The sequence below is a fragment of the Cervus canadensis genome, chromosome 18 (assembly GCF_019320065.1).
Source record: "Cervus canadensis isolate Bull #8, Minnesota chromosome 18, ASM1932006v1, whole genome shotgun sequence".
Taxonomy (NCBI): domain Eukaryota; kingdom Metazoa; phylum Chordata; class Mammalia; order Artiodactyla; family Cervidae; genus Cervus; species Cervus canadensis.
This window is the reverse complement of record NC_057403.1, coordinates 6304994-6316746: the sequence shown is the minus strand read 5'-3', so window position 1 is coordinate 6316746 and position 11753 is coordinate 6304994. Positions and strand designations below refer to the sequence as shown.

The 11753-nt window shown below is 41.7% G+C and overlaps 2 protein-coding genes across 2 annotated transcripts; both read right to left on the bottom strand.

Annotated features, from left to right (window-relative positions):
- Positions 1-262: 262 nt before the first annotated feature.
- LOC122421206 (zinc finger protein 501-like) lies at positions 263-2138 on the bottom strand. Its single transcript, XM_043437075.1, has one exon. It carries the CDS (start codon positions 1883-1885, stop codon positions 494-496), a length of 1392 nt encoding a protein of 463 aa, XP_043293010.1. The 5' UTR covers positions 1886-2138; the 3' UTR covers positions 263-493.
- LOC122420434 (putative protein ZNF720) lies at positions 2005-11006 on the bottom strand. Its single transcript, XM_043435573.1, has 5 exons — positions 10831-11006; positions 6878-7004; positions 5371-5463; positions 2159-2340; positions 2005-2046 (listed from the first exon to the last, which is right to left on the bottom strand). Exons 1-5 carry the CDS (start codon positions 10936-10938, stop codon positions 2005-2007), a joined length of 552 nt encoding a protein of 183 aa, XP_043291508.1. The 5' UTR covers positions 10939-11006.
- Between the last annotated feature and the right edge of the window lie 747 nt (positions 11007-11753).

Here is an 11753-nt window from a genome sequence, read left to right as displayed (position 1 = left end):
ATATATACAGTAGAAACAAATCACAGCATGTAGTAATTTGAGAGTTGAAATACATTCCTTTTCGTTCCTTAATAATCTCAAATAACATTAACATAAACAAGGATACATTAATAATAATTATACCTCTGCAAATATCCACCCCTTCATCTTGTGATCCATACTAACATATCAATTTTGTATGTGTTTTACTTATGGAATACTTGCTACAGTGTTTCTGCTTTGAGTAATTCAACAAAAGTGGTACTAATGAAATGCTTTCTAGTATAAATTGTCTGGTACTGAGTTACGTTTGATTAAGCAGTTTTCTACATTTTTCTATTTCATTCATGTACCTTTCCAAAGAAAACTCTGGTTTTTTTCAAAATTGTATATTTAGGACCAAATTTTTTTTTTTATCACTGATTCATTTCTAGGGTTTCTCTGCAGTATGTATTCTCTGATTGTGAGTGAGGTGATGGCTGTGATGAAATTCTCGGCCACATTCCTTACATTTCTAACATTTCTCTGCAGTATGAACTCTCTGATGTCGAGAAAGACCTGAATTGTGGGAAAAGGATTTGCCACAGTCTGTACATTTATAAGGCCTTTCCCCGGTATGGATTCGCTGATGTTGAGTTAAATTTGAAGTGTGCTTAAAAGCCTTGCCACATGCTGTACATTTATAAGGTCTTTCCCCGGTATGGATTCGCTGATGTTGAGTTAAATTTGAACTGTGCTTAAAAGCCTTGCCACATGCTGTACATTTATAAGGTCTCTCCCCAGTATGGATTCGTTGATGTCGAGTAAGAAGTGAATAACGGATAAAGGCTTTGCCACATGCTGTACATTTATAAGGTCTCTCCCCAGTATGGATTCGGTGATGTTGAGTTAAACTTGAACTGTGCTTAAAAGCCTTGCCACATGCTGTACATTTATAAGGTCTCTCCCCAGTATGGATTCGTTGATGTCGAGTAAGAAGTGAATAACGGATAAAGGCTTTGCCACATGCTGTACATTTATAAGGTCTCTCCCCAGAATGTATTCGTTGATGTCGAGTAAGAAGTGAAAAATGGATAAAGGCTTTGCCACAGTCTGTGCATTTATAAGGTATCTCCCTAGTGTGAATTTGCTGATGTTGAGTAACACATGAACAGCAGATAAAGACTTTCTCACATTCTGTACATTTGTATAGTTTCTTCCCAGCATGGATTCCCAGATGTTCAGTTAAATAGGAACTCTGATTAAAGGTTTGGCCACATGCTATACATTTGAAATATTTTCTTCCTGTATGAATTTTCCTATGTCTACTTCGATTTGGTGAGTTACTAAAGACTTTTCCACATGTATTACACTTGCAATGTTTCTGCTTAGTCTGAATATTCTGCTGTTGAATAAGTTTTGGAGACTGGTTAAAAACTTTACCATAATCATAACAATTATAAGTCTTCTCTCCAACATCCATATTCTTATAAGTATTAATAGTAAGATTTGAGCTTTGATAAAATATATTCCTACACTTATGATGTTTAGAATTGTTGTCTGAAAATTGATGTCCCTGTTGTTTCATGAGATATGAGTCTTGGTCAACATTATGCCCAGTTTCATTGCATGAAGAGCTTCTCATTCTATCAGGTATACTCTTGTATTTGTTGGGGGTAGAGCTCCTGCTTAAGGCATTCCTCATTTTGTTACACTTGGAAAGTTGTTCCGCACTAATTATACCTCCATATGTATTGACCAATGATGGTTGAATAAGGTCTCTCCCATTATTTTCAACATTACAGATTTTGCAACAAGGAGAAAATAGTTGCTGGTTGAAGAACAAGAAACCCTTGTTAAAGGATCCCTCAAATTGATTGTATTGGGGATTTTCCCCCTCATTTTTAACTTTCTCGTTTCCAGACATGTTTGAATGTATATTTAATAGACACCTATGCTCAGAGTATAGGTTTGAATGAGTATTTGCAGTAGAGACTAGATGACTTTCCAAATTTTCCTCATTTCCCTTCAGAGAACATGTATGTTTCAAGAGATGATGTGGATTTTTCCTGACAAATATCCACTTATCTGCAGATGTTGATGACTGAAAGTGGTCACCTGAAATTGGTTTTTCCTTATTTGATTCACATCCTTGATTTCTTTTGATGGGAATGTTTACTTTATGGGAAACAGAACCAACTTGGTTCTGTCCATCATAACATGCTCTCCGCTCTTTATATGCCCTCATAGATTCCCAGTCGTTGGTTAAATGTAAATTTGCAAGGTGAAATCTTTCATATATTCCTAGCTTTGCTGTTGGGAGTAAATCTTCTAAGCCTGGCTTTTGGGTCCTCAAACCCTGGGTGTCGTGAGAAGACACAGCTGAAAGATACCAAATGATAAGTTATTTTACTTACTATTCTTGGGGAATATAGTTTACAATTTACATAAAATTGGCATACACTTGGCTAGATTAAGCCTAAAACCGAGATAGAAGGAGTCAAGATGGTAGAGGATTCGGAAGACGTGGAGTTCATCTCTCTCCACCAAAGCATCAAGAATACATCTTGAAGTGGAAATATTGTCACAGAGCCCTGCGGAACACGGGCAGAGGAACTTGGACATCTGAAAGGACAAGAAAGAGTCCTGCTGAGCCAGGTAGGACAAGAGAGTGATGGAGGAAAGGGAAGAGGAACAGAAGCAGGATGGGACCCACACGAACCTGGGGGAATCTGAAGAGAGGAGAGGTCTCCACATCCAGGGAAGACCCTCACTGGGGGGAGCTCAGTTGGGACAGACGGGGAGCCTCGTCCTCTGTGGGAAGAGAACACGGCAACCAGCGTGCAGGACAGAGTGAGACCTGTAAGCAGGGTACTGACCCTTGCCCTGCCCACCCAGCCTGAGAGGGTGTCCTCCGATGCAGACAAGGCCTGGGTGCTGGAACGTGGGTTTCGGAGAGCAGACCCAGGTAGAGGACTACAGTTGGCCATAAGGAGATATCCTGAGTGGACGGGAGGGAGGGAGGAGCTCTGCAAATGGGATGCTTGTGGAGGAAGCCTGAACCACCAGAGAAGCAAAGCGGGGCTGCTGAGTGATGCCCGAAGGGAAGAACCTCCTTGCAACCTCTCTGCCCCTGTGCCTGTCCCTGCCTCTCCAGACATGAGGAATGGCTCGCAGCTAGGTGGGTGATCTCATGACCCCCACAGCTGCTACCTCCTCCCCATCCTCCTCCCCACCATGGTAGTCTCATGGGCTCCAGGGGAATGTTCAGAGCACACGCCTGTGGGTGGTCCCAATGTACAGGTGGTACTGAAACCACAGCTGAGCCCCAAGGCCCTGCCACTAAGCAAGAAAAGCTGAGACCTCTCCTTGCATCTATACAAACCATGGTGTTACACCCCACAACTGGCTTGGTAAACTCAGCCCCAACAGAACATCTGGATGGAAATGAGGCTCTGGCAATCAAGACCAGTCTGGCTTTAGCAACTGTAGACTTTGTAGGCACACACATGAGGCATTTGGGCCAGGTCACAGTCTACATTGCCCCCATAGCACCGCAGTGGGTCCAGCTCCACAATGAATGTACACCTGGGATATGACTACAGTGGATCTCTGCTGGTGACCTGGTGAAAATAACATCTAAGAGACACCAGGGTCAAGTGCCAGCATACCTATGGTTGAGGTGCGGCCAAGATCAATGCCTACATAGGGTCACACGAGAGCTCGCACAGCACATGAAAGATGACATGCAGAGCACTCTCTGAGGAGCACATCCCCAGAGGAGCAACACTCAGTGGCTTCCCTCCCAGGGGGTGTGCACCAGTTCCACTAGATCAGCAGCACCACAGATCAGAGCAGAGCTCATTTCAGATCTGGGGTCTCTGCTCCACAAATCAGGAAGCAGACCCCTCCACAGACAGTGACAGCCACAGAGGAAAGGCGAAGGGGCCCTCAGGATCCGGGCAGGCTCTGGTCACAATAGTAACAATCAACCCCCTCTCAAAGGCATAAGGGCACAAGTCTCAGGACCACCTCACCCACCAGGGAGCAAACACCATAGCAAGAGGAACTAGGATCTGCAGCCTGCAGAACAGAGACCACAAACACAGAACATTGGACAAGATGAGATGATAGAGGAGTATGGTGCAGAGGAGAAGTCAAGATAGAAACCTGCAGGAACAAGGAAGCGAGGAGAAGTTGAGCAGTGTAATGGTTAATTTTTGCTTTAAGTAATCAAATTTACAAACAAAATGTTTTCACAAATGCTAATGCCTACTAATTATTTAACCCACTTACCACTCATGTTATCTGAGCATGTTCTAATAGAGTCTAAAATACTAAATGATTTTGACCTAGAACTAATCAGAAATAGATGGAAGAAACGATAAAGTCCTGGGATGTTTCACAACAAACAAGATAGATTTAATAAGGTAAAAGTTCTTAACAAATCACATGAGAAGTGAGACTTGAAAAATATGGTGATAACACAGGGAACTCTACTCAATGCTCTGTGGTGACCTAGATGGGAAGGAAATCTCCTCAAGAAGGGAAATGTGTATATGTATCACTTATTCTTTCTGTATAGCAAACCTCACATAACATTGTAAAATAGCATTTTTGGAACAGAAAAATTTCTTCTTAAAGATTTCTCTATATAATCTATAAGCTTAATAGTGGAGAACAATCAGAAAAAACCACTGTGGGGAATGTTCTAAACTCCCATGTCAATAATCTCTTTAAAAACTCTGTGAGTTAAATAAATATATTAAAGCATTTTAGCATTAATGAATTGGGACAAATATACTTAACACATTTAATGTTAGTTCACATAAAAAAAGAGAAACTTTAACATAAAATTCAGATTTGCATTTTCTCATTTCAGTGAGGTGTCTTATGCAGTGAAGAAAGAAATTGAGTATGATATTTCTAAGGTCATATGTGTAGTTTCCAGTGCACTGGAAATTATATGGTAGAAAACAAAAAACCTCTGTCCCCAGTATTCCTACAAGTTTGGCAGTTTTTTCATAGCTCCACCCACACACTTCTGACTAGGGACAGAATCAGCACTTTTAAAAGGGCTTAATATAGTTACTCAGAAACATGCAGATTTTCTACAACCTCCCCAAAATGGACGAGTTATCAGGTCATGCAGGTTGTTCCAGGCCAAGACAAGAATTTTGGTTCTAAGTGCAAGTATGAAAATTAATCACTAGAGAAAAATACACAAATGATGAAAAGAATCAGGAATGGGTCAGGAGATGACGCTCTATGACAGTGACAGAAATAAACCTAGGCTAATCCAAAATCATCTCCACTGAAGCAGATTTTCTCAAACCACACGACAAAGTATGACTTCCTCCACAATGCTTGTCCCTCTCACCTGACTTATCTGCTTCATCCATAGACACATACCTGGGTGTATGGCTGTCTCCATTCTCCTTACATCCCAGGGATCCTTCATTTGCTCCAGAAACGTGACCAGGTCCGGCTTAGAGACCACAAGACCTGTTCATCAGAAAAAGGAATGTGTGTTTTCTGAGATATTCATCAATTTCCAATCCAATATGTATTCAGGTGAGAGAGAAGACAAGGTAGAAAGTTAAAATAGAATAAAAAAAATGATTTCACCAAATAGTTTATTGGAAGCATCTTTAAAAGACAAATGCATCAAAATCAGATTCTGATATTATGCTCAAGTACTACGAAGGCAAAAGCAGGTAGTGGAGTTCTGGTTTTAAGAGGAGAGTGGCACTATTTGATACCACAGAACTTACAGAATTACCACCAACCTAGAATGAAGAATATGCAGGTCAAGAAGCAACAGTTAGAATTGTACATGGAACAGTTGACTAGTTGCAGATTGGGAAAGGAGTACATCAAGGCTGTACATGGCCACCCTGCTTATTTAATTTCTATGCAGAGTACATCATGCGAAATGCTGGGCTGGATGAATCACAACCTGGAATCAAGATTACCAGGAGAGATATCAACAACGTCAGATAGACAGATGATATCACTCTAGTGGCACAAATTGAAGAGGAACTAAAAAGGCTCTTGATGGGGGTGAAAGAGGAGAGTGAAAAAGCTGGCTTAAAACTCAACATTCAGAAAACTAAGATCATGGCATCCAGTCTCATCACTTCATGGCAAATAGATAGGGGAAAAGTGGAAACAGTGACAAATTTAATTTTGGGAGAGGGGTGGGCTCCAAGATTACTGCAGATGGTGACTGCAGCCATAAAATTAAAACATGCTTGCCCTTTGGAAGAAAAGCTATGACAAAGACAGCATATTAAAAGCAGAGACATCACTTTGCCAACAAAGGTCAAAGGTATGGTTTTTTCAATAGTCATGTATGGATGTGATATTTGGAACATAAAGAAGGCTGAGCATCAAAGAATTAATGCCTTCGAACTGTGGTGCTGGAGAAGACTCTTGAGAGTCCCTTGGACAGCAAGGTGATCATACCAGTCCATCCTAAAGAAATCAACCCTGAATATTCATTGGAAGGACTGATGCTGAAGCTCCAATACTTCGGCCACCTGATGCGAAGAGCCAATTCATTGGAAAAGACCCTGATGCTGGGAAAGATTGAGTACAGGGGAAGGGAGTGGCAGAAGATGAGATGGTTGAATAGCATTATTGACTCAGTGGATATGAATGTGAGCAAACTCTGGGAGTTAAAGAAGGCTAGGGAAGCCTGGCTTGCTGCATTCCACGGGATCGCAAAGAGTTGAACATGACTTAGCGACTGAACAACAAGGAGGCAGATTACATCAAGAAAGAAGGTTACTTTCCCCTAGAAAGTAGGAATCTTAACCTCTACTGGACAAAGCAGAAAATTCCAGGAAACATTGTAGAATGAAGGAACCAAAACCCTGAGGATACATAAGAGATTCTGGAAGCAAGTGATCCTCACCCAAGCAGGCCAGATTCCCGTAGTTCTCTAACATCACGTCCCTGTACAATTCCCGCTGACCGGGGTCCAGGCATTCCCACTCCTCTTGAGTGAAATCTATGGTCACATCCTGGAATGTCAGCAGCCCCTGAAATATAAAGGACATGAGCCACGTGGACCTGGGAAGACTTCCTAATGTGACCCAAGATGAAACCAGCAAGAGAAATGGTTTTGATTTAGGAGAATGTCTGGTGTTACACAGGAATATAATTTTTATACTGCTGTATGTTCCACAGTATTTATAACCCCAGGAAAAGAGAATGAGACATGATCCACAGACCACTATAAAAACTATTCTGATCTGGAAGAAAAATTATAAAAGAATCACATCAACACTCACTTATCTATTTTTGAGAGTTGTACTCCTGTGACCCAGGATAAACTGTCTATCAAGGAAAGCATGTTAGTCACTCAGTCATGTCTGATTCTTTCCGACCCCATGGACTGTAGCATGCCAGGCTTCTCTGTCCATGGGATTTTTCAGGCAAGAATACTGCAGTGAGTTGCCATTTCCTTCTCCAGGGGAATCTTCCCCACCAGGGATTGGACCCGGGGCTCCCACACTGCAGGCAGATTCTTCACCATCTGAGCCACCAGGGAAGCCCCTTATCAAGGAAACAGGAAATATTTTTTAAAAGCATGATGCTCTGATCTAAGAATTCTGGAGTGGGGCCAATGTGCCACATTTTTAACAAGCTTATTTTAACTAGTAATATTGAAAATTCTGATACATGAATGACCGTTCTGAATAGCAAAGACATAGACCGCTAAGGTAAGAATTGATACTTAACATTGAATTTTAAGTGTTTCACAAAACTGACAGGTCTGATACAATAGTACCCATAGCAGCAATAATCCTTTCAACTATTTAGTATATACTATATGTCTTTCTAAAAGTTTTTACAGGGTCTTGAATGCATCACATAAATAATATAAAATCAACAACATTGTTGTTCCACCGTTTTGCAAATATTTTGTCAAACATTCATTAAATGACAGATCTTGAATTTTGCTTCAGTTTATGTGAACTAAAATTTAACTGGTAAAACACAAATACACAGAGACAACACTAAAGAAAGTGTATAGGAGTTTTTCTAGGGTCTTCCCTGGTAGTCTTAGCTCCCAAGTCAGGGGTCTGGGTTCAGTCCCTTGTTAGAGAACAAGATGCCACACACCACAGCTAAAGTTTGCCTGCTGCAACAAAGTCTCCCACATGGCTTCAAGATTCTGCAGGCTACAACCAAGACACAACTCAGTCAAACATAAATACGTGTATTTTTTAAGAAGAACTTTATATAACTGGGGAGAATACCAAAACAAGGGAAAAAAATAATTTTAACATTTTCCTGCATACAGACATATATTAAAATGAGACTACATACTGTCTAAGAGTATTAAGGAAAAGCTAACATTAGAAAACTAAGATGACGGCATCTGGTCCCATCACTTCATAGCAAATAGATGGGGAAAGAGTGGAAACACTGGCTGACTTTATTTTTGGTGGCTTCAAAATCACTGTAGATGGTGACTGCAGCCACGAAATTAAAAGACGCTTACTCCTTGCAAGGAAAGTTATGACCAACCTAGACAGCATATTAAAAAGAAGAAACATTATTCTGTCCACAAAAGTCCGTCTAGTCAAGGCTATGGTTTTTCCAATAGTCATGTATGGATGTGAGAGTTGGGCTATAAAGAAGGCTGAGCACAGAAGAATTGATGCTTTTGAACTGTGGTGTTGGAGAAGACTCTTGAGAGTCCCTTGGACTGCAAGGAGATGCAATCAGTCCATCCTAAAGGAAATCAGTCTGGAAGTTCATTGGAAGGACAGATGTTCAAGCTGAAACTCCAATATTTTGGCCATCCGATGCGAAAAACTGACTCATTTGAAAAGACCCTGATGTTGGGAAAGATTGAAGGCAGGAGAAGGGGACGACAAAGGATGAGATGGTTAGATGGCATCACTGACTCAATGGACATGAGTTTGGGTAAACTCCAGGAGTTGGTGATGTACAGGGAGACCTGGAGTGCTGCGGTTCATGGGGTCGCAAAGAGTCAGACACGAATGAGCGACTGGACTGAACTGAACTGATTCATGTTCAGTTCAGTTCAGTTCAGCAGAGTTCATTCATATTCATGTCAATAAAATCGATATTCATGTCAATAAAATAAGTTCAGTTCAGTTCAGCTCAGTCATTCATATTCATGTCAATAAAATTAAGATTCTTTTTAATGGGTTAAAATATATACATCTACTTGTGGATGATATTCTTTGTATATTTTAAATACACTAGGGTGCAAACATATACAATGGTATATGATAAATTAGAGCTCTTGGTTCTGAAACTTTAATTTCTTGAAAAACTGTATCATTTTATAGAGCTGTATCTTAGACATTCAACACAGGTAAAAACACATTAGCACCAATAAGATTGTTGCAAATATTTTGATAAAAAAATTCAAAGATGTGAGTAAGACTCTGTCTGTGATATGAGCGTGGAGTGTACTGGAAACATCACACTTGGGCTTGAGTGATGAAAACTCCCACTCCCATAACCCAGTATCTATCCTTAACACAGTGAGTGAGTGTTCATTTTCCGAAGCAAAGAGAAACCAAGAAGATGTGGAGTGTCTCCATTAACTGAGGGTTTTCACATGTTCCTCATTCCATTTGTCCACAGCCTTGTCTAAAGACAGAGGGGGAAAAAAATGAACTCTATAGCCTGATAATCTCAGAGAAATCACCAGAGCCAGTGGACATCATCTGTCATGGTGTAAATGGATCACAGGGAAGATGCACTATCAGAACCTGGGCATTTCGGAAAAAATAAGGAATTTATAGCTTGAACCTGACATAAAAAATATCAGTGTTATGCAAAATTCATTTCATATAAACTTCCTCTGTTTTGTATCCTTACAATGTTGTCACACAAGTGTATGTTCCTCGGTTCTTTGTCTCGCCACAACAAAATTTGGAGTTACGGACATTAAAGCCCCTTGGTGGGTCACGGCTCTCGGAGGACAGACCGTGTTATAGCTCTTAAATAAATCAGTGTTACAGCTCTATTTATTTAGATAATACCCGGAAAATCCATCTTTGACTTGTGAGGACACGTCGATCCCAAGACACAAAAAGAAGATCGCCCCATCAAGTGGGAGAGAGAGAGAAGGAAGAGGGCTTTGGCTCCTGTTTTTATCTGTTTCTCTGCCCCTGGGCCTGTCTTATGTAAATCGGGCCTAGGCAGGCGCGTTTTTTCTTTTACCTGAGGTTCTCACTCCAGTCCTAGGACCTTCCTTTGTTCTATTTTCGCGGGCTTCCCCTTCCAGGTCTTTTAGCCACCGCCATTTTGGACTCTTTTTCCCTATTCTAACTACCTAACAATGTGTTTCACTACTAAGTCTTAGCATTACAGAGGACAGTATCGCCTACTTTTCTTTTTATTTTTGAGCATTTTGTGAAAAATTCTGGATCACTGAGTTTATTCAATATATAAGGGCATTCTCTAACTCCTAAAGAGCTGAAATGGCATCCATATGTAAATTCATCATGGCATTTCCCCTAGTTCCCTAAGATCCCAACACCGAACCACATCCCAGTGCAAATCTTGGATACCAGTGCCTCTCGCAAAGGGAATATATTCAGCAGTTGAAAGTCGCTAATTCATGCTGAGAATTCATCATGCTCCGTAGAAAGCCAGGATACACACAAGAGAGACAAGATTCTGGGACTCAAGGAAGAAGTGGTCTAAAGAGCCAGGCTTCACTATGATAAGAAGAAAAGGAAAAAATAAAGAAGTTGATAACAGACACGCAGGCAGAAAAGTTAGAAGCAGAGAACTAAAGGTGTGCAGGTTCTCAGTCCAGGCATTTCAGGAAGAAAAGCAGACACAGCCCCAGACCCAGGACAGGACATGTACCTGAGAAGCTGCCATTTCCTCCTCTTCTTCCTCCTGCTCTGCGTCTTCTCTGGGGATGTTACGTCGCAAACTCACATCTGCATCTTGAGAAAATACCTTCAAAGGCATCCATGCAGCTGTTTAACCTGCAACTGCTGCAGGGAAAGAGAAGAAGATTTCCTGTTTCCCTCACCCTTTTCTGAGCTCCTTTTCGACTTTCTGTGTTCCCAATCTGTAGTGGGGAATCAAGACTAACCTGATAATGCTACTCACATCCTGGTGCTCTACACTATTTTCAGATCGTCCGGGCTAGTTCTCCGTTTTCGAGTCACAGAGAACACTTCACGAGAGACAGTAGACCCTACTTCTGGATTACCTGACCCACCCTAGGAGGGTTGTGAAAGAAATGTAAGAGGAAGACCCGCATTCAGAGCCCTGAATGGAAACCTCACACCTGAGACCTCAGGAAGGGAGGGTTTAGGGAGGGAACTTCTAGAAACAAAGAAGGTCAACCTGATTCCCTGGGGAGGGTCTCTTTCTAGGATGGGTGTGGTGGTCCAGAGCCTGCCTGTACCCTTGGGGGCTGGGAGGGGAGAGGTGAGTGTTTGGTCAGAATCACCTGGGGGTCTTGGGTTCCTGCCAGGCTCTACTTGCAGAATTCTTCCCAAAGATCTCCCCTGTCCTTAGTTTTTTTTCACCCGCCTCTGCAGCCTGGGGACACAGGTTTTCACAAAATGATTTGCTTTTTGTGACCACCTCTCTGCAGGCGTGGCAGCTCCAACTTCAGAGACCAGGAGCCTGGAAGCATTTCCATCCCCGCTTTCTTGGAAAAGAAACCAGGGGCAGCAGGAGGCCTGGCAGGTTGCAGTCCAGGGCGACTGAGTGACTGAACTGAACTGAACTGAGCAGGACACGCTAGGTTCACAGTGCGTATGGGCTGAGCC

Bases quoted from the DNA above. Each gene is read 5' to 3' on its own strand.
- LOC122421206 (XM_043437075.1), bottom strand. From the start codon at position 1,885: ATGTCTGGAAACGAGAAAGTTAAAAATGAGGGGGAAAATCCCCAATAC.
- LOC122420434 (XM_043435573.1), bottom strand. From the start codon at position 10,938: ATGCCTTTGAAGGTATTTTCTCAAGATGCAGATGTGAGTTTGCGACGT. The intron at 2,341-5,370 runs GTATGTGTCTAT...GGTATCTTTCAG, and splicing joins GGAGACAGCCATACACCCAG to CTGTGTCTTCTCACGACACC. The intron at 2,047-2,158 runs GTTGGTTCTGTT...CAACATCTGCAG, and splicing joins GTTATGATGGACAGAACCAA to ATAAGTGGATATTTGTCAGG.